General features: G+C 40.4%; 1 protein-coding gene across 3 annotated transcripts in view; it reads left to right on the top strand.

Moving 5' to 3' along the window:
* Positions 1-25489, top strand: part of MYH11 (myosin heavy chain 11) — a 55022-nt gene extending 29533 nt beyond the window's left edge. Inside the window, exons 9-43 of one of the 3 annotated variants that reach the window (XM_038151839.1) lie at positions 1066-1164; positions 2144-2287; positions 3680-3775; positions 4143-4261; positions 4433-4585; positions 4752-4925; positions 5094-5267; positions 5695-5809; positions 6423-6616; positions 6775-6896; positions 7006-7075; positions 7220-7380; positions 8206-8314; positions 9181-9312; positions 9592-9798; positions 10173-10310; positions 10968-11091; positions 11558-11729; positions 12318-12530; positions 12658-12802; positions 12896-13102; positions 13921-14025; positions 14128-14280; positions 14718-14966; positions 15219-15431; positions 16109-16321; positions 17006-17167; positions 17904-18032; positions 18587-18675; positions 18904-19027; positions 19183-19391; positions 19949-20057; positions 20645-20817; positions 21928-21959; positions 24794-25482. In XM_038151839.1, coding sequence (XP_038007767.1) covers positions 1066-1164; positions 2144-2287; positions 3680-3775; positions 4143-4261; positions 4433-4585; positions 4752-4925; positions 5094-5267; positions 5695-5809; positions 6423-6616; positions 6775-6896; positions 7006-7075; positions 7220-7380; positions 8206-8314; positions 9181-9312; positions 9592-9798; positions 10173-10310; positions 10968-11091; positions 11558-11729; positions 12318-12530; positions 12658-12802; positions 12896-13102; positions 13921-14025; positions 14128-14280; positions 14718-14966; positions 15219-15431; positions 16109-16321; positions 17006-17167; positions 17904-18032; positions 18587-18675; positions 18904-19027; positions 19183-19391; positions 19949-20057; positions 20645-20817; positions 21928-21955 — 5024 coding nt within the window. In that variant the 3' untranslated portion in view covers positions 21956-21959; positions 24794-25482. Of the gene's footprint in view, positions 1-1065; positions 1165-2143; positions 2288-3679; positions 3776-4142; positions 4262-4432; positions 4586-4751; positions 4926-5093; positions 5268-5694; positions 5810-6422; positions 6617-6774; positions 6897-7005; positions 7076-7219; positions 7381-8205; positions 8315-9180; positions 9313-9591; positions 9799-10172; positions 10311-10967; positions 11092-11557; positions 11730-12317; positions 12531-12657; positions 12803-12895; positions 13103-13920; positions 14026-14127; positions 14281-14717; positions 14967-15218; positions 15432-16108; positions 16322-17005; positions 17168-17903; positions 18033-18586; positions 18676-18903; positions 19028-19182; positions 19392-19948; positions 20058-20644; positions 20818-21927; positions 21960-24793 lie in introns of all 3 variants that reach the window. The other 2 variants (XM_038151836.1, XM_038151838.1) reach the window with 2 other exon arrangements.
* Positions 25490-25556: the final 67 nt, after the last annotated feature.

Here is a 25556-nt window from a genome sequence, read left to right as displayed (position 1 = left end):
TGCTCTCAGTTTTGTTTCCAGGGCTGTTTTCTCAGCTATAGGAAAGGGAGCTATTCCCCAAATACAGCTTCAGGAACTGGACAGCCCATACCTAAGGCAGTGACAAGGGACAGTTTTGTGTCAGAGGACTTGTCTTACCTGGGTGCTAAATACCAACTGCTGTGTCAAATGACACACCCAGAGCAGTGAGCTGTGTATCAATAACCTCGATGTATTTTTTCAGGGAAAATGGACTGAGAAATTCAGCTCAGTCTGACCTTACTTGTCAAGTATGTTCCCTTGGTATGTTTATGAGCTAGTATATTTTAATGAACACATTAATATGCAGGTGGTTTCCTCAGTGTTGCACTGCTCATCTTTGTATATAGAAAGAGCTTCTTCCTCCAATAAATGAGAAAGAATGATGCAGCTGTATAAAAGTACCTTATCCCTTGAGTGTAACATCAAGCAACAAACAGTTTATCATTCTGCTCTTATTTTGACAACTGATCTTTAGAAAAAATCATTACCATTTAAACATTTTTGGTCTTAACTGAAGTTTTATCTATAGCACTCTAGCTTTTAAAGAGTGAATCACTGACGGGTATCGAAATAGTTACATTATTGATAACTTCATTTTTATTAGCTTATAGTCACAAAAATGGTCCATAAATATAACTTGATTTTATTGCTTTTATACCTACAATACTCACCTCAATAAGTCTTTTTTTTCTAGCAGCCCCACCATATATTGAAAGAATTATATTGGTGCTTCATTTTCAAAGTGGTATGAGTTATATTGTGACTATTAGTTTTAGATCTTGGATTTTAGATTAATTTAGGTCTATTTTGCTTACTGCCATGATTACCAGCATTTGCCCTGCAATAGCAAGTAGGAGATTGATCTGCTTATTGTGATAAGCATTATACCAATACCAGAGCTCCTGCCACAGAATTAGACACATATTCATGTTAGACAAGTACATGGAAATACTTCAACAATGCTATTGATGGTTCTGAGGCTGATGGCACAATTAAGAAAGGACTGAATCATGTTATTGATTTTTTAACACACTTTACAAACAGATTTGCTTGAAAAATCCCGTGCAATTCGTCAGGCTAAAGATGAAAGAACATTTCACATCTTTTACTATTTGATTGCTGGAGCTTCTGAACAGATGAGAAGTAAGTTCCTTACTAATGATTCTCTCATCTCACTGAATAGTCTGAGCAATAGCTTGCCTAAGTATTTATCTTAATTTCTGTAATTATATGTCATTCAATCCTTACTATAAATAAACAGCCATAGAAATAGCTGTGTATTTTAGCTAGAGAAAACAATTTTCTCAAGTGAAGTATAAGAAAGCATCAATTCATGTCCACCTGTTTGAGGCATGCTGTTTGTACTTTACAAGATATTTTAATTTACAGGAAATGTAGACCCATTCAGATCCCATCTTGAATAATATCAAGATGATAAATTGGGAAGAGTTATTAATTGCTTTACACAAAAGAGATTGGCCATTCCAACAAGAATATCAGCTCATTGTTTTAAAATAAATTAAGAGAATGTCTTTGCCACAGCATGTTATTACACTGTGAAAGCCACAGCTTCAGATGTGTTGGAACCTCACGGTTCAAAGATTACATATTTCCCTGAATCACTCATTGCTAAAGAATGTATAAAACAATGGGTTACTCTGTATTTCCCTTGGTTTTTATGTTCCTTACCTAAGAATCTATGTTGGCCATAGAATAGGGCTGAACAGTCTGTTAGTTTGGCTCACTTTGGCTGTTACCTTTTTCTGTTTTTATTATTATGGGCTATGAATCCCCACAGGGAGAGGCACAATTCTGAGTAGGTTACATATGGCACTCAATAAAAGGATTTTGGGAAGAATGGCTCAGATTTGAGTCCATAGGAAACAAAATTGCCCCCAAGTGCAGAGATGTTCTCCAGTCACTAATGAAAACTAGAAACTTAATACCATTAAGCTTGCTAAATAGTTATTTTGAAAATATTTTATAAACCCTAAACTCCTCATACAAGCAGATTTTTCCTTTGGTGATAATGTTGGCTTTTTTCTGTTGTTCCTTAGGAGAATTCATGAACCAAGAGCATTAAGTAAATGTTCTTAAATAAAGCTTTTCTTCTTCTTTTTAGATGATTTGTTGCTGGAAGGCTTCAACAATTACACCTTTCTATCCAGTGGCTACGTGCCTATTCCTTCTCAACAAGATGATGAAATGTTCCAGGAGACCTTGGAAGCCATGAAAATTATGGGCTTTACTGATGAGGAACAGACATGTGAGAACTGTATTCAGCATACACATCTGCAAGCGACACTACATAGAGATGCAAATGCAGACATTAATTCTGTCCAGAATAATCACTTTGCAAAGCTAACTTGTGTTTATGAAAGGGAATATTTCTCATTGGAACCCCCTACATATCCAAAAAGAGACTACTGAGTCTAGGCCAGCTCTATCAACAGTAATGACCACCTAAAGCCATTGTTCAGAACTTTCCAACTAGCAGGAAAAAGTTGCAAAATAACCTGATTTATTTTTGAATGAAACTGAACAGGCTCAAATAGCTCATATGTACTCACTGATTCAGAAAAAAAGAGAAATAAAAACAAAGAGGATGAAACAACAACTAAACTGTTTTGAAAATGTGGGCCTGCCAGAGACATCCACCTGCCTAGCTTTTACCTCTCAGTGCTGCTGGGAGTGTGCAGGGCCCTCGGATGCAAATTGCCATGTCCCAGGTGACACCTGGTGGCAAAAGCAGCGTCCTCCCATTGCTGAGCCTTGGAGCAGCTGCAGCAGCAGCAGCAGAGCACATCCCTCACCTGCATCAGTGGCCGAGGGGTGCTGAGCAAAACCCCAGCCTTGGTCAGCCTGGATGATGGTGCTGGTGCACACTGGTCTGCTCTCCTGCCAGTACTGCCATGGACAGCAACATTCTCCACTGCAGCAACAGGAGTCATTATTTTGCTGTCTGAACCCCTCTGACTTCATGCTCTAAAACAGAAATCCATTAGGACAATATTCTTCTCCTGTATAAATTAGATAAATTTACAGATAAACAAATAGAACTCCCCAAAGTGATACAAACTCATCTGTAACATACTGCTAGATTTTACTACCTGAGATTAGGTGGCATCACATTTATGTATATTTTAGTTATCAAACATTAATAAATACCTCTTCTGATTTTGACATTAATCCTTTTAAAGATAAGTATACATTTGATTTTAGTTGCACAACTAAATATCCACATGTCCCTGAATAACTGGACATTCAGAAGTGCCACACATTTTTTAAGCTGCTGTTAATTCAGATTTATTTTTTATTTAAAAGACTCTTGAGTGACTGAGCAGGGAAGATGCTACAGGCACTGTGAGTGGGAGACAGATTCCTGAGATGTGGGGATCTGCCTGGGGAGCCAGCATAACTTAGCTTGAGGTGCTGGTGTTGCCAGACTGGTCCATTTGCTCCACTGCACAGATTGTGGAGATTTTTGTTCAATCAGTTCTCAAACTCCTCCAGTTTTAAGGCACAGTCCTTTAAAACAAGCCTTACTCTCTCCAGAGAGGTACAGACTATCAGAGGTACTAGAAAGTTATTGCAGAGAACAGAGTTTTCAAAACATGGCCATTCTGTTCCTCATTTATATGATCTGTTTCTCTTACAGCTATCCTGAGGGTCGTTTCATCTGTCCTACAACTGGGTAATATTGTCTTCAAGAAGGAGAGAAACACTGATCAAGCTTCTATGCCAGATGATACTGGTAAGATTTTCCACTTCAAAATTTAGTTAACATTAAGAAATTAATAAAACAGCAACTCTTTATAAATTTTTTTTATTTAATTGTATTATCTGTGTAACTCTCAGGCTTTAAAATATAAACCATGCTTAAAATCAGCTCAATTATCATTACCTTTTCTAGTAATCTTGAATCCATAAATTGATGAATGGTGAATTTGTTACCTGGATCACAAATGTTACTTTTATGGCATCATCTCTTGTATGTACAATAGAGAAGCTTTTAAGAAAGATAAATAATTCTGCATGCTTGCTGAGCTACTCATATTCACACTTACTGACCAGCTAAGAGGCAATTCAGTCTGAAATAAAATCTCACTTTTTTATTCTAGCTGCACAAAAAGTGTGCCACCTGATGGGGATTAATGTGACAGATTTCACAAGATCTATTCTGACCCCAAGGATCAAGGTCGGACGAGATGTTGTGCAGAAAGCTCAGACCAAAGAGCAGGTACCACAAGCACTCTGCCCAGCTCTCCTGAAGCTCTTCTCCCTTTTCCAATTTCTATTTCTCCTTACATCTTGTCTAAAGGGGAACATCAGTTTTCTGTCTCATTTCTACAGAAATTAAGAGTTAAGTGGGTTTCTTCTTTCACTTACAATCTCCTCTGACCTTTTCCAGGCAGACTTTGCCATAGAAGCTTTGGCCAAGGCAAAATTTGAGCGTCTGTTCCGTTGGATCCTGGCTCGCGTGAACAAAGCTCTCGACAAAACAAAAAGACAAGGAGCTTCCTTCTTGGGGATCCTTGACATTGCTGGATTTGAGATCTTTGAGGTGTGTACTGTGAGAAACAAGCTGATTAAACTCATATAGATCCCTAAATTTTAATTATTTTAATATGCAAAAACAAATACAAAATAGCAAATACCATCTTGTCATTTAAGTTCACTCTAGAAGGTCTCTTTCTAATGTTATGAATTCACTTCTTTCCTCTTCACAGATCAATTCCTTTGAGCAGCTGTGCATCAACTACACTAATGAGAAACTTCAGCAGCTTTTCAACCACACAATGTTTATACTGGAGCAAGAGGAATACCAGCGAGAGGGCATTGAATGGAATTTCATTGACTTTGGCCTGGACCTGCAACCTTGCATTGAGCTGATCGAAAGACCAGTAAGATTCTCTCTCTGTAGGTGGGATACTACAGAGGTATCAGTTATGTGTCAGTACAACAGATCCTTTATTTCCTGGAAGGATCTGTAACTTCAGGGGTGAGGAAGGTGGTGCTCTGTCTGTGCCTCTGCTTGTGATGATTCTGATCTGATACTGCTCCCATTGCAGACCAATCCTCCCGGTGTCCTGGCTCTGCTGGATGAAGAGTGCTGGTTCCCCAAGGCTACTGACACATCCTTTGTGGAGAAACTAATTCAAGAACAAGGCAACCATCCCAAATTCCAGAAGCCCAAGCAACTCAAGGACAAAACAGAGTTCTGTATAATGCACTATGCAGGAAAGGTACTGGACAGATTGAGCTATTTTGACTTAGGGAACTTTGGTTCTTTGATACCCAAAGGATCAAAGAGAAACATTCTGGTGCCTGCCTTGGTGAGACATGGCTTTAATTATGAATTGTTCTTATTAAGTGCTTTAATTACACAACACAGGAAATAAGATTTGCAAATCATGGTTGTGCTAAGCTCACAAGAAAACAAAAATTACCATCACCGAGGTTATTGAAAATCCAAGTAATTTGGATTCTTTTCTAGTAAGCAGAGTTTTTAAAGACATTAGTACATGAGAGAATAAATACTCAGCTCTCAACCCTAGAACCCTCTGCACATTATTTGTTGATTTTGAGTTAATACAGTGCCCTGTGTTCTTGGACACTCCAGATTTCTTATTAAGAACAAATTTTTGATGTAGCACTCACTATTCCCTGCAGGTTACCTACAATGCAACTGCCTGGCTGACAAAGAACATGGATCCACTAAATGACAATGTGACTTCTCTGCTGAACCAGTCTTCAGACAAATTTGTAGCAGACCTTTGGAAGGATGGTATGAATCACAATTCTAAATCACTGATGGGTTTAAAGGGAGAAACTCCTACCAGAACTTTTTGACAGCCATCCCTTGCTGGCAGCACACAAGTGTGAACATGATAAGCATAGAAGAGACTGAGCTAAGACATAAGAATAATGTGTTCTAAAGACATCATTAATGAAAAACTTCATTAAAGAGTTTTAAGCACTATCAAAAAATTTCCTTAATATTATTCAGCAACAAAATTAAAATTATTCATTACACAGTTAAAATGTTGCTGAATATTTAAAATTGTGGACCTCATTTAATACAGGTTATTGTTAGGTTTTATGAAGCCTCTCATGCAAGTTCTGTGGAGTTTTATTTAATTCATGGACATAATAAAATATGTTCTGGGTGTTCAGTTGCTCCATTCTGTCACTTCTTAACAAAATCCACATTTTCATCTTTGACAGAAGTAGACTATTTACCCAGAAGGACTTCTACTACATTTGTCAGAATGCTTCTATTGCATTAAAAATATACCTGCCCTCTTTGGCAAGCTGCAGTGTAACCATGGCAGCGAGGAGTGTGATGTGAGGCAAGGAGAGTTTATTTAAACTGTTCCATTCTTTCTTTTCTATTTCAGTGGACCGTATAGTTGGGCTGGACCAAATGGCCAAGATGAGTGAAAGCTCACTCCCCAGTGCTTCAAAAACCAAGAAAGGCATGTTCCGTACCGTTGGACAACTCTACAAGGAGCAGCTGACCAAACTGATGACCACCCTAAGGAACACCAATCCCAACTTTGTCCGCTGCATCATTCCAAATCATGAAAAAAGGGTTGGTTTCAGATGCTCGGTTTTCAGACTCCTGCCACGTCACTCCTGTTGAGCTGCTTGCTGCACGAGGCAGAGCTGAACGATGTCTTCAAACATAGACGTGTGGATGGTAACATTCTTGTAAATCTGAGCTAAAAATACCTTCTGTTCCCTTTTCAGTCTGGCAAACTTGACGCCCATTTAGTGCTGGAGCAGTTGCGCTGCAATGGTGTCCTGGAAGGGATCCGTATCTGCCGGCAGGGATTCCCCAACAGGATCGTCTTCCAGGAGTTCCGCCAGCGGTACGAGCCCTCCGCCCCAGCTCTGCCTTCAGCAGGGCTGTACTTCTGCCTGTCTCTACCAAACCACCCAGTGTGTTTCAGCCTCCCTAACACAAACATCTTTTGGCAGATACGAAATTCTTGCTGCAAATGCCATTCCTAAGGGATTCATGGATGGGAAGCAGGCTTGCATACTCATGGTGAGGAAAGCATTTTTGATCCTATTGATAATCAGGCCTATGCTTTCTATATCAAAGTGTTGAGTCTGAACAGAAATGAGAAGTGATTTTTAGTACTCTAAACCTCAGCACTGGAGTTAAAAAAATATCCCTGTTTTCCTCCAGATTAAAGCACTAGAGCTTGATCCCAACTTGTACAGAATTGGACAGAGTAAAATCTTCTTCAGAACTGGTGTTCTGGCTCACCTGGAAGAAGAGAGAGACCTGAAGATCACAGATGTTATCATCACCTTCCAGGCTATGTCCCGAGGCTACCTAGCAAGAAAGTAAGAATATGTGCTGACAAATAGAATGTTTTGTGCAGCAGAGTATATGCAGGGGCCTTTAGTGTTCCATATAACAAACTGAAGATACATTTCATTATTATTTATATTGCATTAGAACTCATGTCCAATGAAGGTTTCACCTCCAGCCCAGAAAAGGCTGATCAGTGTAATTACAGGGAAGCAGTTACACTGTGAGGCTGCTCACACCCCTCTGGTCAGTAAGCTGACCCATCATTTAAACATTTATGTGTTTGTACCAGCAAGAAAAGAGCTTAGAGCATTCTAAGCTATGACTTGAGCCTTATGCACTACAAGTAGCAGCACCCCTGGCATCTATAAAACATAAAATAATTTCTTCCACAGCTTCAGTGTGGAGCACTGATCATCTAGCATGACCTCAGTTAAAGTACACCACAAAACTATCAGCAATAATGCCTTTTTTATCTGCATACTATCAAGGCTTTCAAATTGCCAGACAAAGAAATATGTCTAAAGAATGATAATCAGTGCAAGATCTGAGTGCCTGTGTACTCTGGAAAGGTGTGCACACCCAGAACTAGATCTATACATCTATGCCTATCCATGGAATACAAACAGACAAAAAACTAAAATAAAATACCACACAGCAAACTAGAGTTCTCACCTTTCCTCAGAAAAGCACAGGCACTGTTAAAGCAACAAAAGAATTTGTGCCAGACTCCCCAAACCATGTGGCTCATCAGCAGACCCTCATGACAGAGTTTAGTTTCTTTGCTTAATGTGTGTACCTTGTAAACACCTTCTATTCTCAGACTGAACAAATTTGCTTTATGTTTTTAATCACAGAGCCTTTGCCAAGAGACAGCAACAGTTGACTGCAATGAAGGTTATCCAAAGAAATTGTGCTGCCTACCTGAAGCTGAGGAACTGGCAGTGGTGGAGACTGTTTACTAAAGTGAGTGACTGCTATCAGTAAATCTCTCCTCAGTTTTCCAAAAGAAATGCATATGATGCCAAGGTACATCTTGGCAGGCACACTTCTTGTTCCAAAGCCCATTGCAGCTGGTGGCAAAAGTCTCATTAGTTTCACAAAATTTGGGGTTAGAAAAATTCTACAATATTCTGGTTCTATAATGCCATTAACATTAAAGTTGGTTCTAACTTGAGAAGAAAACAATCTAGTTAGGCAGAAATTAATATAAGATTTTGCATGCTTGGAGACCTTTAATTGCCACAACATGAAATAATTTCACAGGGGTGGATGATGAGAACATTGAGTAAAACGCGATTTTCCAAACATGCAGAGTGATATATCTATGGGGAAGCAAGTAGCTTGGGAATTCCTAACTGGGACACAAAACATCTTCCTGCTGGGCACCCATGCAAATTAAGTCTATTTTCCTATTAAAGAGGCTCAGGTGTTTCAAGAATGGCCTTCAGTCTGGATTCCTACTTGGATTGATAGCAATCTCCTCTGCAACCCGAAACAGGCAGTAACACCCAGCTGTGTGTGCACATTGCCTTTCTACGCAGATGTAAATTTTGTACATTATCAAGGGATGAAAAGAGGCCTGGAGACATTTCAAAAGTGACACTATCAGAGGCAGAGGTGCTCACATGGCCCCATTAATTAACACAGAGACAGCCAACAGCAACACTGCTGAGGCTTTGGGCTTTAAAGATCAAGCTTGGCTGGACAGTATCTGTCCAGTCTTGAGCAATGACAGCACTACCATTAGTGCCAGTCAGTCCTTGAAGCACCACGCTCAGCAAGACAAATACTGACAGGAAACATGCTTTAAAAAACCTTTCCATTTCCAGGTGAAACCACTGCTGCAAGTCACCCGCCAAGAGGAAGAAATGCAGGCCAAGGATGAAGAGCTACAAAAAACTAAAGAAAGACAACAAAAAGCAGAGAGTGAATTGAAGGAGCTGGAACTGAAACACTCACAGGTGATGTACAGCTCTGAGCCTCTGGGAAACACTAGCTGTTCTTTTACCATGTCTAGAAGCTGTGATAATAAAGGTGTCTCTCTCCTTTGCACTCATGATTGTCTTCATAGCAATGGTCCAGAGCAGGAGGTCAGTGCAGATAGCTCCCAGTCACTTCAGTAAAGGCCCAACATCACACAAGAATGTGTGCTGGAGCTGCCTGCCTGTACCCCAGGAATGTCCAGTAAAACAACCAACTTGCACTCCAAGCTTAACCTCCTCTCCATTTTATTTGTGCAGCTTGTTGAAGAGAAGAACCTCCTGGCAGAGCAGCTTCAGGCAGAAACTGAGCTGTATGCTGAGGCTGAGGAGATGAGAGTCCGTTTAGCTGCTAAGAAACAAGAGCTGGAAGAGGTCCTGCATGAGATGGAAGCCAGAATTGAGGAGGAGGAGGAGCGCAGCCAGCAGCTGCAGGCAGAGAAGAAGAAGATGCAACAACAAATGCTGGTAAGGAGAGATAAGTGACAAATAACTTGGATCTCACTGGGACACAACAGAGACAGGAAAAGCTCAGATCCTAGGACAGTGCTTGCTGCACAACCCTCTGTAGGATATATGTCTGTGCTACTGAAGGAAGGACAATCAATTGATGCTCTTTCCTCCAGAGTTCTCGTCTTCCTCTTCTCAACCCTAACCTTTTCTCTAAAACATTAACAAATCTTTCCTTCCATGTTGTCAAGTATTACAGATTGTCTAGTTCTTAATAAAAACAACAAAGTTTACAACATGCAGTAATAAGCATTAAGCATTTCTTAAGAATTGCAGAAGTAGTATTTTATTTCTAGAATTCATCTTCTGTGGGTTTCTTTTTCCCCCTAAAGGACCTTGAGGAACAGCTGGAAGAAGAAGAAGCTGCAAGGCAGAAACTGCAACTTGAAAAAGTAGCAGCAGATAGCAAAATAAAGAAAATGGAAGATGATATTCTGGTAATGGAAGATCAGAATAACAAGTTAAGCAAGGTATGTTTTGGGTCCACTTTCCTACTCTGAATATAGTGAAAGTTGAGAGAAAAATTTGTCTTCCACAAGAACACCAGGAATACTCTTGACTATCTAAACTCATGGATGCACAGTTACACCAGACCATCAGTCCAGCCTGTATCAAATGCATTTCTGATAGTTTTTCTGTGCTCTTTTAAACAATCCAAAATTGTGTAAAAGTACTCTGTTTGAGACCTGCTGTAGCAACAATATTTTCAAGCAAAATATTTACGGCAGTCATGCACAATCAGTGGAAGATGTATCTTCTTATCCAAGAGCAGACTAAATAATTCTCTTGGTTTTCAACTAATTTCAACAAAACTTCATGATTAAAACTGGAAGGTAAGAATGTCTTCCAGTACTTTTTAAAAGGGAATGCTCCTGTAAACTGGGCCCTGTACCTAGCAGCCATCAGAGAGAGCACAAGATTCTAAGAGCAGCAGCTTAGAGAGCATACAAGTCATAGACACCCCTCCACAGCTCCTCTGTAACTGAAAAATTGAAATGTATCACTACAATCTCAAGAAATACAGCATAAAAGGACAGTCTCTTGGACATTTTTGGTTGGCAGAGAGTTGATTTAGGATCACCAATGACAGACATGTTTGCTAACAGAAATATTTTATTCTTCTTAAGGAAAGAAAACAACTTGAGGAAAGAATAAGTGATCTAACAACAAATCTTGCAGAAGAAGAAGAAAAAGCCAAAAATCTTACAAAGCTCAAGAACAAACATGAATCTATGATTTCTGAACTTGAAGGTAACATGAAAAATAGTTTATTGGGGGCTTTGTAGAATTTCTTCTTTTTCCTTGGCACAGAACAAAAAAAAAAAAAAAAAAAAACCAAAAAAAAAACCACTCAACAGAATCTGGAGAAAACTTTTTAAAAATCTGTGGGGTATTTCCAAATTTTTTATGCTGAATCCAGTTTGGTGATAATTACCAAATCCCCATGATGCCGAACAACAGAAACCTTTTATTCCTTATATATAAAAGACTAGAGAGAAAAATGAGGGGGAAAATGCTTATTTTGGAGAAAGATAAAGAAATGATTCTTCAGGATGGCTAGAAATAAGGCATTGCTTGTTGCTCCACAAACACAGTGACTTGTAGTTAAATGCATGGCCACACTGGAGGCCAGAACCATTTGTTGCCTGAGTTTGAGATGAGATTAAGGACTCCTGGCACTACCACAGTCTGGTGACCAAAATCCCTCCTTTTCCAGTGCGGCTGAAGAAGGAAGAGAAGAGCAGACAAGAACTGGACAAAGCTAAGAGGAAGCTGGAAGGGGAGGCAAATGATCTGCACGAGCAGATTGCAGAGCTCCAGGCACAAATTGCTGACCTGAAGGCACAACTGGCCAAGAAGGAGGAAGAGCTGCAGGCTGCTCTGGCCAGGTACTCACTCCTGGGTCTGCACATGGTGGAAAGCCCAGACTGGAACTTATCTTGCCCCTTCCCAGACACTGAGAAGCCCCAGCCACGAATCTCATCTCTCAGTTCATCCCCTCCATGTGCTTCCCCGTTTTCCAAATGTCCTTTTGTGAAAAGTAATTATGCTATTGCTTGTTCACAGACAAATAATCTATTTTATTAAATTACTTCCAGGTATCAATGAAAACTCCTCTTCCCATAGGCAAGGGCAGTGCTGTCAAGTGTGATGAAATGTAACAATCTACTTCATAGGCAATAGGCAAAAATCAGTTAAGAGTCTGATCTTGATGCACTCCAGAATCTCAGTGGATTTTTTGTATAAACTTAAGAGGGAAAACACTCAACCAAAACTTGCTGAATCAACTGATTAGCATCTCCAGACATTGCATCCAGCTAAAGTACATTTGTCTTATCTTTTTTTCATCAGTCTCTCTCTCTTTAGCACTTTCTTGCAAGAGAACTTATAAATCTTCAGTGTATACTGACTTCCTCAAAGCGAAATAGTTATTACTTTTTTTAGTTTCTAAAATGAAATGCTCTTTTTTCAAAAAGGCTTGAAGATGAAACTACTCAGAAGAACAACGCCCTCAAGAAGATCCGTGAATTGGAATCTGTAATTTCTGATCTCCAGGAAGACTTGGAGTCTGAAAAAGCTGCAAGAAACAAAGCAGAAAAGCAAAAGAGAGACCTCGGTGAAGAGCTGGAGGCTCTTAAGACAGAGCTGGAGGATACTTTGGATACCACAGCCACCCAGCAGGAGCTCAGGTATGGATACGTAGCACAAGGGGCAAAAGGCATGTCCCCAAGCTCAGTACAGTACTGCCCACGGGCATTGCAGTAGGGTGGAATGCTCTTTGCTGCTGCTGCTCCACTGATGTGTGTCACCTTCCAGAGCAAAGCGTGAGCAGGAGGTCACAGTGCTGAAGAGAGCCCTGGAGGAGGAGACTCGAACCCATGAAGCCCAGGTCCAGGAGATGAGGCAAAAGCACACTCAGGCTGTGGAAGAGCTCACAGAGCAGCTGGAACAATTTAAACGGGTAAGCAGAAATCCATCTCATTGAAAACTACCTCCTAGATAACACAATTTCCTCTTATACATCATCTTTATTCACTTCTTCACATGCTTGTAGGCTAAAGCAAACTTGGATAAGACCAAACAGTCACTGGAGAAAGACAATGCTGATCTGGCTAATGAAGTCAGGAGCCTGAATCAGGCCAAACAAGATGTGGAGCACAAGAAGAAGAAGCTGGAAGTACAGCTGCAGGATTTACAGTCCAAATACACTGAGGGAGAGCGTGTTCGGACAGAACTCAATGAAAAAGTCCATAAATTACAGGTAGGAAGGAGTTTGATTCCTTGCTGTGACACCATGGGATTGAGAAGCCCAGTTCGTACTGTCCTGTGAGGGTGAATCTAGAGGAATTATAGCCCTGTGGCCAAAATGCTCGGGTTTTGTCACCTTAAACTCCTACCTCAATTATTACACAATTAATCAACTACAAACACTCCATCTCATGGACTTGGGAGCTTTTAGTCTCACCACCCCTCTGTACGTGTTGCAGTCTGTAATGCCATCACTGATTCAGTGACCATGATGCAGATCTGACAGTTTCTTTCTGTTTGTTCATTTTTGGCTGGTGGGGAAGATTGACAGGTGTGTGGCTTTTGGAAATGTATTAGAAAGCTATTAAACACGTGCTCAGAAAAGATGACAATGAAAGGAGAATGCTCACTTAGCTACAGTTTAAGAAATAACTAAGGATCATTTTAAATGGTTCTCTTGTAGATGTTCAATGTCCAGATATACTAATCAAGCTTATTGTTACATTTTGTTCATAGCTGCAGTAAACTTTGCTTTGTTATTTTAAGCTGGTGGATAAATAAGAAAATATAATCAAATGCATCAACTTCTGTCACACTTGGGAAAATGAAGGAAAATCCATCAAAAATCCCCCTTCTCCTTTGCAGTTCATTGCAAGGAACATACTATTATTGCTTTATGGATATGACAAGATATAGAATAATAAATACTATGATAAACTAGGCAAAAATGGCATTAAATAAGATTTCAGACAAATCCAAGGAAACTAAAGTTTAAGGAAGATTTTGAAGCTTTGCAAAATAACTGAGTTTCTTCTCTGTGGCATCTCACAGGTGGAGGTTGAAAATGTCACCAGTTTGCTCAATGAAGCAGAAAGCAAAAATATCAAATTGACCAAAGATGTTGCAGCCTTAGGATCTCAGCTACAAGATACACAGGTAAACTTGCATCCAAGATCAGCTCACCTACAATATTCATAAAATGCACAATAAAAAGACCTAAACTAATGACTGTCTTGCCAATTGATGTGGTGACTGCAGGAGCTGCTTCAGGAAGAAACACGGCAGAAGCTCAATGTGTCCACCAAGCTCCGCCAGCTGGAGGATGACAAGAACAGCTTGCAGGAGCAGTTGGATGAAGAAGTAGAAGCAAAACAAAATCTGGAGAGACATATTTCAACACTGACAATACAGGTATCAATGCCATAGTTAAATCATTAGCTCCATCACTGAGAGCTGTGTTGGCAATTGCTGAGGATCTGGAGAATTATCCTGGCACAGCACATGGATCTTCAGGGAATTTGTGCTGTTAGCCCAGATGGCACCAGTGGTGCTCCACAATGGAGGCAGCAGTCCCCCTGTCCTTTAAAATGTCATCCCTAGGACAGGTGCAAATGCAAGGTAACTCCACGCATAGTCTTGCACACAAGGCCTGTATGTGCATCCTGGGTCTCTGCTCTGCCTCATTTTATGAAGGCTGGGTGATGGGTGATGGGTAACTTGTCACCAAGTTCACACAGGTCAAACTAGGAAAGCTTCAGGTCTTAGTTGTCTCCTGGCCAAGTTTTTGTCTCTCTGCCAAATTTTGTTGTCACAGCTACAAAGATTTGTCCTTTGAATTCAAATTTCAGCTCTCCGACTCTAAGAAGAAGATACAGGAATTTACCACCACAGTAGAATTCATGGAAGAAGGCAAAAAGAAACTTCAGAAAGAAATTGAAAGTCTCACACAACAGTTTGAGGAAAAGGCTGCTTCTTATGACAAACTGGAAAAAACCAAGAACAGACTCCAGCAGGAGCTGGATGACCTGGTAGTGGACTTGGACAACCAGCGTCAGCTGGTCTCTAACCTGGAGAAGAAACAGAAGAAGTTTGATCAGGTATGGACTTTAGATTGTCCCTTGCTGTGTTATCACCTGTCTGGAACTCACTGAGTCTGGAACTCAGTGTCCACTGGGACAAGGGGACAAAAAAATTAACTAAAATTTAATTATACAAGAAATGGTTAATTTTGTATTTATGTGCCTTTATCAAAAGCAGAGATTCTTCTCTGTCATTAACAACTGACAAGACAGCTGCAGTAGAAAAGCCTGTTACTAATGACCTCCTGTATTGACACTACCTTTTCACAGATGCTAGCTGAAGAGAAGAACATCTCCTCAAAATATGCAGATGAAAGGGACAGAGCAGAAGCTGAAGCTAGAGAAAAGGAAACAAAGGCTCTGTCATTGGCTCGAGCACTTGAAGAGGCTTTGGAAGCCAAAGAAGAACTGGAGAGAACAAACAAAATGTTGAAAGCTGAAATGGAAGATCTTGTTAGCTCCAAAGATGATGTTGGCAAGAATGTAAGTTTTGGCCTTAGAACAATCTCACAACAATAACTTAAAATAGCAGCTAAAAGAAGATATAATTGTTCTCAGTGTGGGAAATTCTCTGCAGCACACAAATCCATTCGGCAAGATCAGATATTTCATACAAAATTCAAAGCTTATTCCATTTGTGTCCAAACTTTCAAGGGACTTGGGCAAAGTAACTGTAAGCTATGTTTATTTTTAACATAACTTCAAGCATGAAGAAGATTCTGACTGACTTCTAAATAATGTATTAATCTATTACACTTCTTTGAAATGGTAAACTCTGCAAATCTTATTTTATTAGTTATATTTGACTTTGCCACCTGGCTTATATTTACTTATATAACTGCAGCAAATTTCCACATCTGCATTGCCAATCACTTCTTTTATTACAGGCATATGATTATATTACTTCTAATACTAAATAAATTAAATTATGATATTTGACTAGATGAAAAATGAAAGATTGGAATATAGAGAATCTCATTATTCTAAGACAGTTTTGCAAGTACAAAATAAAACTAATTTAGCATTTTCAGTGTAAATTAGTTGATTCATTGTCCACACCTGATAGTTTCAAATGTGGCCTATACTGCAGGTATACAGTGTGTAACTAGAATTATTCTTATTTCTCATAACAAGTCTATTAAATTCTCATTGCTTGAAAGGTCCATGAATTGGAGAAATCTAAACGGACCCTTGAACAGCAAGTAGAAGAGATGAAGACACAATTAGAAGAGCTGGAGGATGAGCTACAGGCTGCAGAAGATGCCAAACTCAGGTTGGAAGTTAACATGCAGGCCCTGAAAGGCCAGTTTGAAAGAGATTTACAAGCCAGAGATGAACAGAATGAGGAGAAGAAAAGACAACTCCTCAGACAGGTACCATTCCCAACTACTGCCTTAGTAAATAGCTAACCAAGCCAGTTGAAAGGCCCCAACCTAGTGCCATTATTAAAGCACCTCACTATAATGAAGAAAAAGCATTAGATTGCCTTGAACTTTGTGATTAAAAAAAAAAAACACAAAAAAGAAGAAGAAAAAAAGGGTTATAAAAGGGTTATTGTACTAAAGAAGGTGGGGGGGGGTTCCCTGTTTCAGTAGCAGCTGCACAGTTACCAACAAATGTAGCTGTTTAACTCTACAACCAATATAGTGTAAAACATATGAATTGTTATTTCTGACATAGTCAGAACCACCTTCCCTGTATTCTCAGTGCAAGTGAAAAAAGACAATTTCTAATATATCTGCCTTCCCAAGGTACATTGAATGCATACAAAAGCACTGGAGATGAAAACAGGATTCAACTTATTTGTACAGAAGTGTTGTGACAGCAAGGACAACTGCTGTAGTCATCATCTTGTAACAAACATTTCCATTAATACAGGACCCAAATTGCTGAGTCCTTTCAAAAACTTTTAATTTTGGGACAAAATGAAAATCAGTTTTAACTGCCAGGGAAATCACAGTTAACAGAGATAAGGGGTCTGTATACACTATTCAGACAGAGTGTTTAAGAGTCCCCAAGGACTTTGCTAAACTGAACTTGTTTTCCTTAATGATCAGCTCCATGAATATGAAACAGAACTGGAAGATGAGCGGAAGCAACGTGCCCTGGCAGCTGCTGCCAAAAAGAAGCTGGAGATGGATGTTAAAGACCTGGAGAGCCAGGCTGACTCTGCCAACAAAGGTCGGGAAGAAGCCATCAAACAGCTCCGCAAATTACAGGTAAGTAACCCCAAAAAGACTATTCCCATTGCTGTGTCTTATACAGCCACAATACAGAAGTTAGGTGATGTTTGTGAGTTTGATGCCCATTACAGATGATTGGTCAGGAGAATTTTAACTAGACTGCCACATTCAAATATCAGTATTTGAATGTTCAGTTTGAATGACAGTGGAAAAATTCACAGAGCAAATGATTAAAATCTTAAATTTCATCATGGTAGAGAGCTTACAGATTCTCTAGCCAACACTCATCTGCTACTGACTTACCCGTATGGAGGAAAACAAAGATTCACATGAAGAGAAAGGACTATAAGATAAAATCTACTACAGGGCTTCAATCTGGGTTCAAACACTCGACTAAAGAGCATAAAAGACTGTTCAGAAATCAGGTTGTCTCTAAATTAGCATGTTCCCGTTTATACTTTAAACCTCCATATCAACTGTTCTGTCACATGCTAAGAATTAAACAACAAAAATTTTCTTAATCTGAAACATTAAGACTCTACATGTACTCAAATATTCAGAGGACATATAAGCACTACAAAAGATGCAGTGTTGAAGTGAAAGCATTGCCCTCCTTGGAATAGCATTTCAGATCTTTCCAACACGTGCTACCAGATCTCTCCAGAAAATGTAACTTCAGCAGCATTATGACAATGTAACTGTGTATGTGTTCCGTTCCATCCACATTCCTTTCAACTGAAATTGTAACAAATTTGTTATTCTTTTCAACAAGGCTCAGATGAAGGACTACCAACGAGAGCTGGATGATGCACGGGCTGCCAGAGAAGAAATATTTGCTACAGCCAGAGAAAATGAGAAGAAAGCAAAGAGTCTGGAAGCAGAACTCCTGCAGCTTCAGGAGGTAAAGTGGGAAATGCACAGCAGAATGAAGGAGATTACACATGGCCTTCAGTAGCAAAACAGAAAGGAGCAAAACAGAACTGGCAGGGAAGTAATCTAACAGCTCTTAGGGACTGAACTTATAACAAGTTCCATGTGCTCCATACACTCCACTAAAGCTGTTGGATCTACATCTGAGCACAGTCAGATTGAGCTGAAAAAAAATCACCTTGGAAGAAGGTACAGATCGCCAGCCTTAAAGGGAAATGAACTGTATGATCCAACACAAATTGTTTTCAATAGCAATAAATTCTTGAGGGCTTAGTGCTATTATTCCTACCTGTATTAAATGGCCATCTTGTGACTAAAACAAATAAAACAGAAACCCGCTGACAGGCTGGATAAAGTGTATGTCATTGTACTTCCCTAGGATTTATGACATGACAAGAATTTATTCTGTTAACAAGACAACCCATCTCATACCAGCTTTAGAAAATTTACAGTCCTCTGAATCATGCTATAACTATTTGAACATTTACTCATTTCTTTTCTATGCTGCTTTTTCCATTTCTCTAGGACCTGGCTGCTGCAGAAAGAGCTCGCAAACAAGCAGACCAGGAGAAAGATGAGATGGCAGAGGAACTTGCATCCGCTGCCTCTGGAAGGTAGGAATACACCAAATTACACACAAGGCTCTGAATGTGCTACTAATGCTGCCAAGAGAAGTTTTGCTCTGTTCCCAACAGCCATCTGGTCTTGACAAGACAACATGCACGCATATGACTACTTCCATTGAAATATCTAGTTCTTTTCTGAATTATTGGCAGTTCATAATACAATCATAACATATGGTCAGAGGCAGAACTACTTACTTTTATAATTTAAATTTCCAGGACAAGCCTTCAGGATGAGAAACGGCGCCTGGAGGCAAGAATTGCTCAACTGGAGGAAGAGCTGGAAGAGGAGCAAAGCAACATAGAGGCAATGGGTGACCGCATGAGGAAAGCAGTACAGCAGGTACAGCTCATTCCAGCACACAGCACTTTCTGTTCATATGCCAGCAAAAGCTGCTTGGGGTTCTGAGTATCTGGAGGATTGCCTTCCCTAATTGCCACCTGTCATTTGTCTGAAAGCATGCAACACTTGTGACAGCATCCCTTCCCACCTTGCAGGCAGAGCAGCTGAACAATGAGCTGGCAACAGAGCGCTCAACTGCACAGAAGAACGAAAACGCTCGGCAGCAACTGGAGAGGCAGAACAAAGAGCTAAAGAGTAAGCTGCAGGAGATGGAGGGAGCTGTGAAGAACAAATTCAAAGCCACAATTGCTGCTCTGGAGGCCAAAATTGCTTCTCTCGAAGAGCAATTGGAACAGGAAGCCAGGTACTGGTCTCCCGAGGGCACCGCTGCCCATTTACTGTTCCAGTTAATGAGACAGAAAATAAACAAAAGCAAGCAGGATTTGTGTCATCAGGCTCTCAGTGCCACTTTAAACTTGGTAAAGTCTCTTTCGCACTTAACATTTCTGAGACATATGGCAAGTAACTGGAGTTTCTGATTAAGATCTGCTTCATTGATGAAAAGTTCTACTGGTACCATAGGCAAGGATCTGCTCCCCTACATTTTAGAGTAACTGCCCTATGACTCTGCAAATTTAATTGCCATAACACATTGTGCCACTTGTTGGATAATTACTTGAGGAAATCACCTTGTGCTTCAGAACACATCTCCTGGAGCACCTCTAGCACACAGCAGAGACATATATTTGGTTTTGTTTTGCTCAGAAGAACATGACTTAAAGTTTTCCTTAGAATTCACCTGTTAAATTCAGTAAGACCTTTAACACAGGGGTCCTTGGTGCTGGTTTCGCGAGCCACAAGCCCAAGACAGGTGGAGAGTACAGAGCTTCCATATCACCAAACGCTGCCCTGTCATTGCAGAGACAAGCAGGCAGCAGCCAAGACGCTGCGCCAGAAGGACAAGAAGCTGAAGGATGCACTGCTGCAGGTGGAGGACGAGAGGAAGCAAGCAGAGCAGTACAAAGATCAGGTACAGACCATGTCACAAGGGTCTTAGTTGAGGGCACAGCAGCTTTTAGGTTTTGCCCTAAGAAAGGAAGATTCCATGTTGTGCCTCAAGCAAATGCCCTTCTAGAAAGCAGACTGTATGCTTGGATTCTCTGCTGGGAGAGCCATAAAATCCATTACTAAAAGATGGGACAATATAATTCTTCCATGCTACATCAAGTGCCAAAGCACAAGTCCTTGTTAATCAGCCAGCTACAACAGTCTGTCTGCACAGCAATATACAGGACTGTGCACAACACTCTTGGTCGCAACGTGAATAGAGATGCTGAACATATTTTACATTAAAATTTTAGCTTCATCTAATGCAAATCCATCTGCAAGCCCAAAAAGCAGAGGTAGGACTATGCAGAAAAAGAAACAATGAGGCTGTGTCTGAATACAATCGCTATCAGCAAAGTGAACTCCCACAAAGCAAAGTTATTTTCAGGCTATAAGCTTCCATCTTTGATTTGGGTCATGTTTCAGTACAACTCTCAATAGAAGGATGAAATTAAAACGAGGAATGTGAAGCATTACAAATTAAAACATTACTCTGAAATTTTCCTTTAGGCCGAGAAGGGCAACGTGCGGCTCAAGCAGCTGAAAAGGCAGCTGGAGGAGGCTGAGGAGGAGTCCCAGCGCATCAATGCCAACCGCAGGAAGCTGCAGAGGGAGCTGGATGAAGCCACTGAGAGCAACGAAGCCCTGGGCCGGGAGGTTGCAGCACTAAAGAGCAAGCTCAGGTAGAGTACCCTTGTTTGGGACAGCCCTTCCCACTCATTGACAGCCTTGAAATTTAGAGCTGAACTGCAAAAGTGGAAAAAAATCTGTCAGGTGAGGAACAGACACTGCTAATGCTGCAAAGTTACTCACTCCTTGTGTTAGCCTGGCACTCACAACAAAAGGCCCAAGTCAGGAGTGAAGTGCATTTCACAGACTGCAGCAGCCTCAGGATTTCAGCTGAGATGAACTGTGATAACATGGCACAGGCCTTACTCTTCTCTAATCAAAATCCTTTTGGCTTCAATTGGAACAGAATTAGGCTTGGTTGCTTTTGAAAACACCCTTCATATAATGGCTGTATCTATTTGTACAGAAGCAGTCACAAAAGTGTAGAAATGCTTGTGCTTTTCACACTTTCACACATGCACAACTCACACGTCATGACTGTGAACAGTCTTGGATATCACAGGCAGTAAAAACCAAAGCACATTAAATTTATCTTATTCCAAAGTCTCTTTGGACTTCACCACTATGGGATTCAGTGTCATCAGACCAAGGAAAAGATTAAAACATCCCTTTGCATTTTCTTGTTAAAACTGCATGGGAAAAAGATAAAGCTGTGATCAGTCAGCTACATCCCTGAGTTCTGCACTCACTGGGTTTGAAAACATGAGCTCACTGAAATAAAGAGGCTGACTTGAGTTATAAAGAACTTGCTCTATCTGGATCACTATACCATAAAATTTTGCCTTCTACCTAAGACCAACAGTACAACAGATCAAAACCAAGCAGCCATCTACCTATGTTCTCAAAGTAGTTTGCCAGACTACTTACCAGTAACGTGCTTCAGTGTTCCTGGATGTGGATTCCCTTCAAAGTGAAGGGTTATGGATGTAGCAGCCTTTCCACTAGCACCACCTTGGGTAGTTACATGCTCCTGGCTGCTTTATGAAGCAGTGGCTGCATGCAGCCCTTTTACACAGAACACCATATAGCTCATTTTTGTTTTATCTAAATGTAATGTAATTGGCTGTCATGTACTTTGTTTAATTATTTAAAAGTAATTACCTACCTCTGATCATGACCATGTGCATAGTTTAACTGCCCAGGACTCTTTATCTCTGTTTCAGAGGGACACAGGAACCTTCGCATGACTAAGCAGGTACCATGCCTTCAACTTTGCAGCTAGCTTGTATTGCACAAATTTCCATTTTCTTTGTCCCTGGTTAAAATTATGTGAGGTTTCTGCAAACTGTGAAGGCTTGGATATCTTGGCAATAATCTGTTTTATCAAAAAAGACAAATATTACAATAATCTAGCTACCATCAGCTGTTCATCAGTGATACATCTTTCTTACAAGTAGGTTATGTACTGACGTAGACTTACCAACGTTGCATTCTCACAAGCTCTACCACCAGAGTACCTAAGAAAGTACTCTGATTTTTTTGCATGAATTTTTTTTGCCCATCATCTTTGTGCACTGCCATGAAAAGTAAATTTTTTTTCAAATAAAATACACCATTGATTAGTAAAACTGATTTAAAGGACTAATGAATATGGAGTGTCACAGCATGTCATTAGAATTTCACAGTATTTCTTGTGCCTACTGTAATGCTGACCTAAGGTAAGAGCCCATCTAATGCACCTGAGATTTGGGAAGACCTTACTTGCATGTGATTTATCACACACCACACAATCACAGACAAAAGAGAAAGTCTTGCCTTTCATTACATAGCACTCTGTGCCTGTATTGCTTACAAAGAGTTATTACTGAGGCTTTTAGAGCTATTTTACAGACATTACATTGCTTGTTTACTGCATTAAAAGATAGAGCACGGACACAGACATTAAAGCTGACACTGTAACCTAGCACAGCATTATGTTATACTTATTAGCACATTCTCTGGACACAGGAATAATACCTGCACTGCAAAAATTAAAGAGCTATTGCCTTGTAATATTTGTATATTTTCTATTTTACATATGCTGGATTTTGCTGTGAATACACAAATATTTAAAGATGATGTCTTGTCCTTGCATGTGCCTTTTAGTCAGCCGAATATTTCCAGTCAGACTGTTACTCAAGCTACCACGCCAGTAGCACTTGTTCAAAGGCAGACTAAATAGAGAAGTGCTAAGCAAACACTGGTGCTGGAGGCTCATCCCAGATACACACATTGTTCTAAAGGTACTAATACCAATGGCCACCCAAATGTTATCAAACAATAAACTTCTTTAAGAGGAACAGATATAAACAAAAGGTTTTTATCCACAGGGCCAATACCAGTTAAAAGAACTGGTAAGTTTATGCATATACTGCAACAGTTTAATAAGTAGTTAGTGTGTGATAAGGAGTTCACTCTGTAGCCAAAACTGTAGTGCACAATTTGGTGAGACCCTTGCTCTTATTCCCTCCAGTCCCATGTTCTTTTACAGCACTTCAGTGAACTACTGCAGCACGAACAACTCACGAGTAACCAAGTCCAGACAGCACAAGTCAAAGGGGGCAGAGAGCTCTTCCTTTATTAAAAAGAATTAACAAATTCATTAACCTAATTAGAACTTATTTGCTAAATAATAACAAATCTCTGCTGCTGTAAAATACGAGACCCTGCAGTTAGACCCTGCCAAGCACACACCAGGACAGAAATGACACACCCCTGTGTTCAATACATGCCATCAGCACCAGAACACAACCATGGTTAATTATCAGCAGGTCTTACATGAAGCTTTATTAGCCAGCTAATTGCCTGCTCACACTAAAGTTTAAGGGCAGATTTATGGAAAACAAGACTACATGTCACATTTCCATCTTGGAAATGCAGATTCATGCCTCTGAACTAAGTTAGTCCAGCCAATGTTCCTACCCTCCTCCCATGGAAGACTGAACTTTGGACTTACATAGCTGCTTCAGAAAGGGCACTGGCTTAGTCTTTTGCAAGGACAAGACAAGCCTTTAAATATTTAGGCATGATTGCTGTACCCAAAAGTGCAGTCTCAAATCTATTTAACACCAAATTAGTATTTTTGGCACAATATCCAGTAATCATGAATTTATTTTATTGCTTATATCTGTGGTCTCAAGCCTTTACAAAGGTTTGCTTAATGAGGGGCAAGTGAGAGGCCATGTCACAAAACTGAAATGCTTTACAGCACATTAGCAATGGAGGCCATGGGACAAACCCATTGTCTGTCTCACTTGCTCACACCTCCCCAGAAATTAACCTTGAGGACCAAAGTGTCTCTGCCTTGGAATGTGCCTATGAAATATATGGGGATGGGAGGGAGATGGGAGAGGAAAAGGGGATAAAGTGGGAAAAGCATTTCCTGTAAGACACTTGCACTGCTAAGCATCAGTCCCTGGGTTACAACAGTTCCAAAGCAATGACTGTCTCCTCTCTCTGCTGGGAAAGAGATTGGAATTACTGAGAACCCGGTGTCACACCTGTCACAGCACCTGTGGTGCTCTGACCAGTGCAGCCTGTGCAGAGAGAACTGTGGGCTCAGAAATCTCTGCTGCCATCCACAGCACTGCCCCAGGCCCTGCAGGAGCTGGTGGGCAGAAATTCTGTACAAATTGCTCTGCTTGCTCCTCCAGAGGGACAGGAGGGACACTCCTCTGCTGTGGTGTATGAGCAGTCCCTTTGTCACTCCTTTCAAGTACCTTCAGCTGCAGTTCCCTCAGGAGAAAACAATGAAATGAGGGGAAGAGTGGGGGTGATTTGAGGCTGATGTTTAGAGGAGGACAAGGACACAAGCACAAGAACAGGAAACCAATCTAATTTCCAAACAATTGGGAGTCTCAGCCTGTTCATAAATTACTATTACAAGGTACAGGACAGAATGTGGAATTAGAGGCCCACAGCTCTTGGCTTTTCTGCATTTAGAACCATCAGCCCCACAGGTCCTGTTACAAAACTCTCCTTATTTGTGAGGATTCCAAATGATCTAGCAACTGATTTTCTTTTTTCTATTTTTTTCCCCTCTTACTGCAGGAGGGGAAATGAGCCAACATCTTTTGCCCCACCCCGTAGATCTGGAGGCAGAAGAATAATTGAGAATGCAACAGATGGAGGTGATGACGAAATGGATGCAAGAGATGGAGATTTCAATGGAACAAAAGCCAGTGAATAAACACGCTTCAAAAATTGCACTGCAGCAAGGGAAGGGGGGGAGGACGATATTTAGCACTGTATAAGTCTGCTCTTAGTGTCAAGGTCACATACACCCACTCCTCTGACAGATAAAAGCACAACTGCCTTGTCTCCAATGTATAGATTGACACTAAAAGTACTCCAAAACTTTTTGTACCATGAAGCGTATTTGAAAAGGTGGGGATTTTTAACAGAGTAATTCACTTTGAGAATCTTGCAGAAAGTGAGTTCTAGTAGCTCAAATGATTTAAATCCCAGTAAACTATAGTCTACAGAGGATTTGTGAGGTTGTTGCAGGGAAAAAAGGCATTGGTCAGTTAATCTTTTCCTGAACTTTCATTTTGTTTTGAGTATTCAATTAACATAGGGTTTTCTCCTGGTTACTACACCCCTGATGCACAATTCACAAGGTGGAAGTGCCTTTTTAATCACTTACTGAAAAATATCATTTGTTCAAATTAAGTCAACTGTTACAGTTTTATATGCACCATGGATGTGCTTACACACTAATAAAAGGCTATAAAAATGACTCCACTATTCTTGTGTACAGGTGTCACTTGAAGGGAAGGGGGAATGCAGCAGAGCTTCTGTAAAACCGAAATAC

Source organism: Motacilla alba, chromosome 14, assembly GCF_015832195.1.
Source record: "Motacilla alba alba isolate MOTALB_02 chromosome 14, Motacilla_alba_V1.0_pri, whole genome shotgun sequence".
Taxonomy (NCBI): domain Eukaryota; kingdom Metazoa; phylum Chordata; class Aves; order Passeriformes; family Motacillidae; genus Motacilla; species Motacilla alba.
Note: the sequence above shows the minus strand (reverse complement) of the source record. Positions and strands in the feature narration are given on the sequence as shown.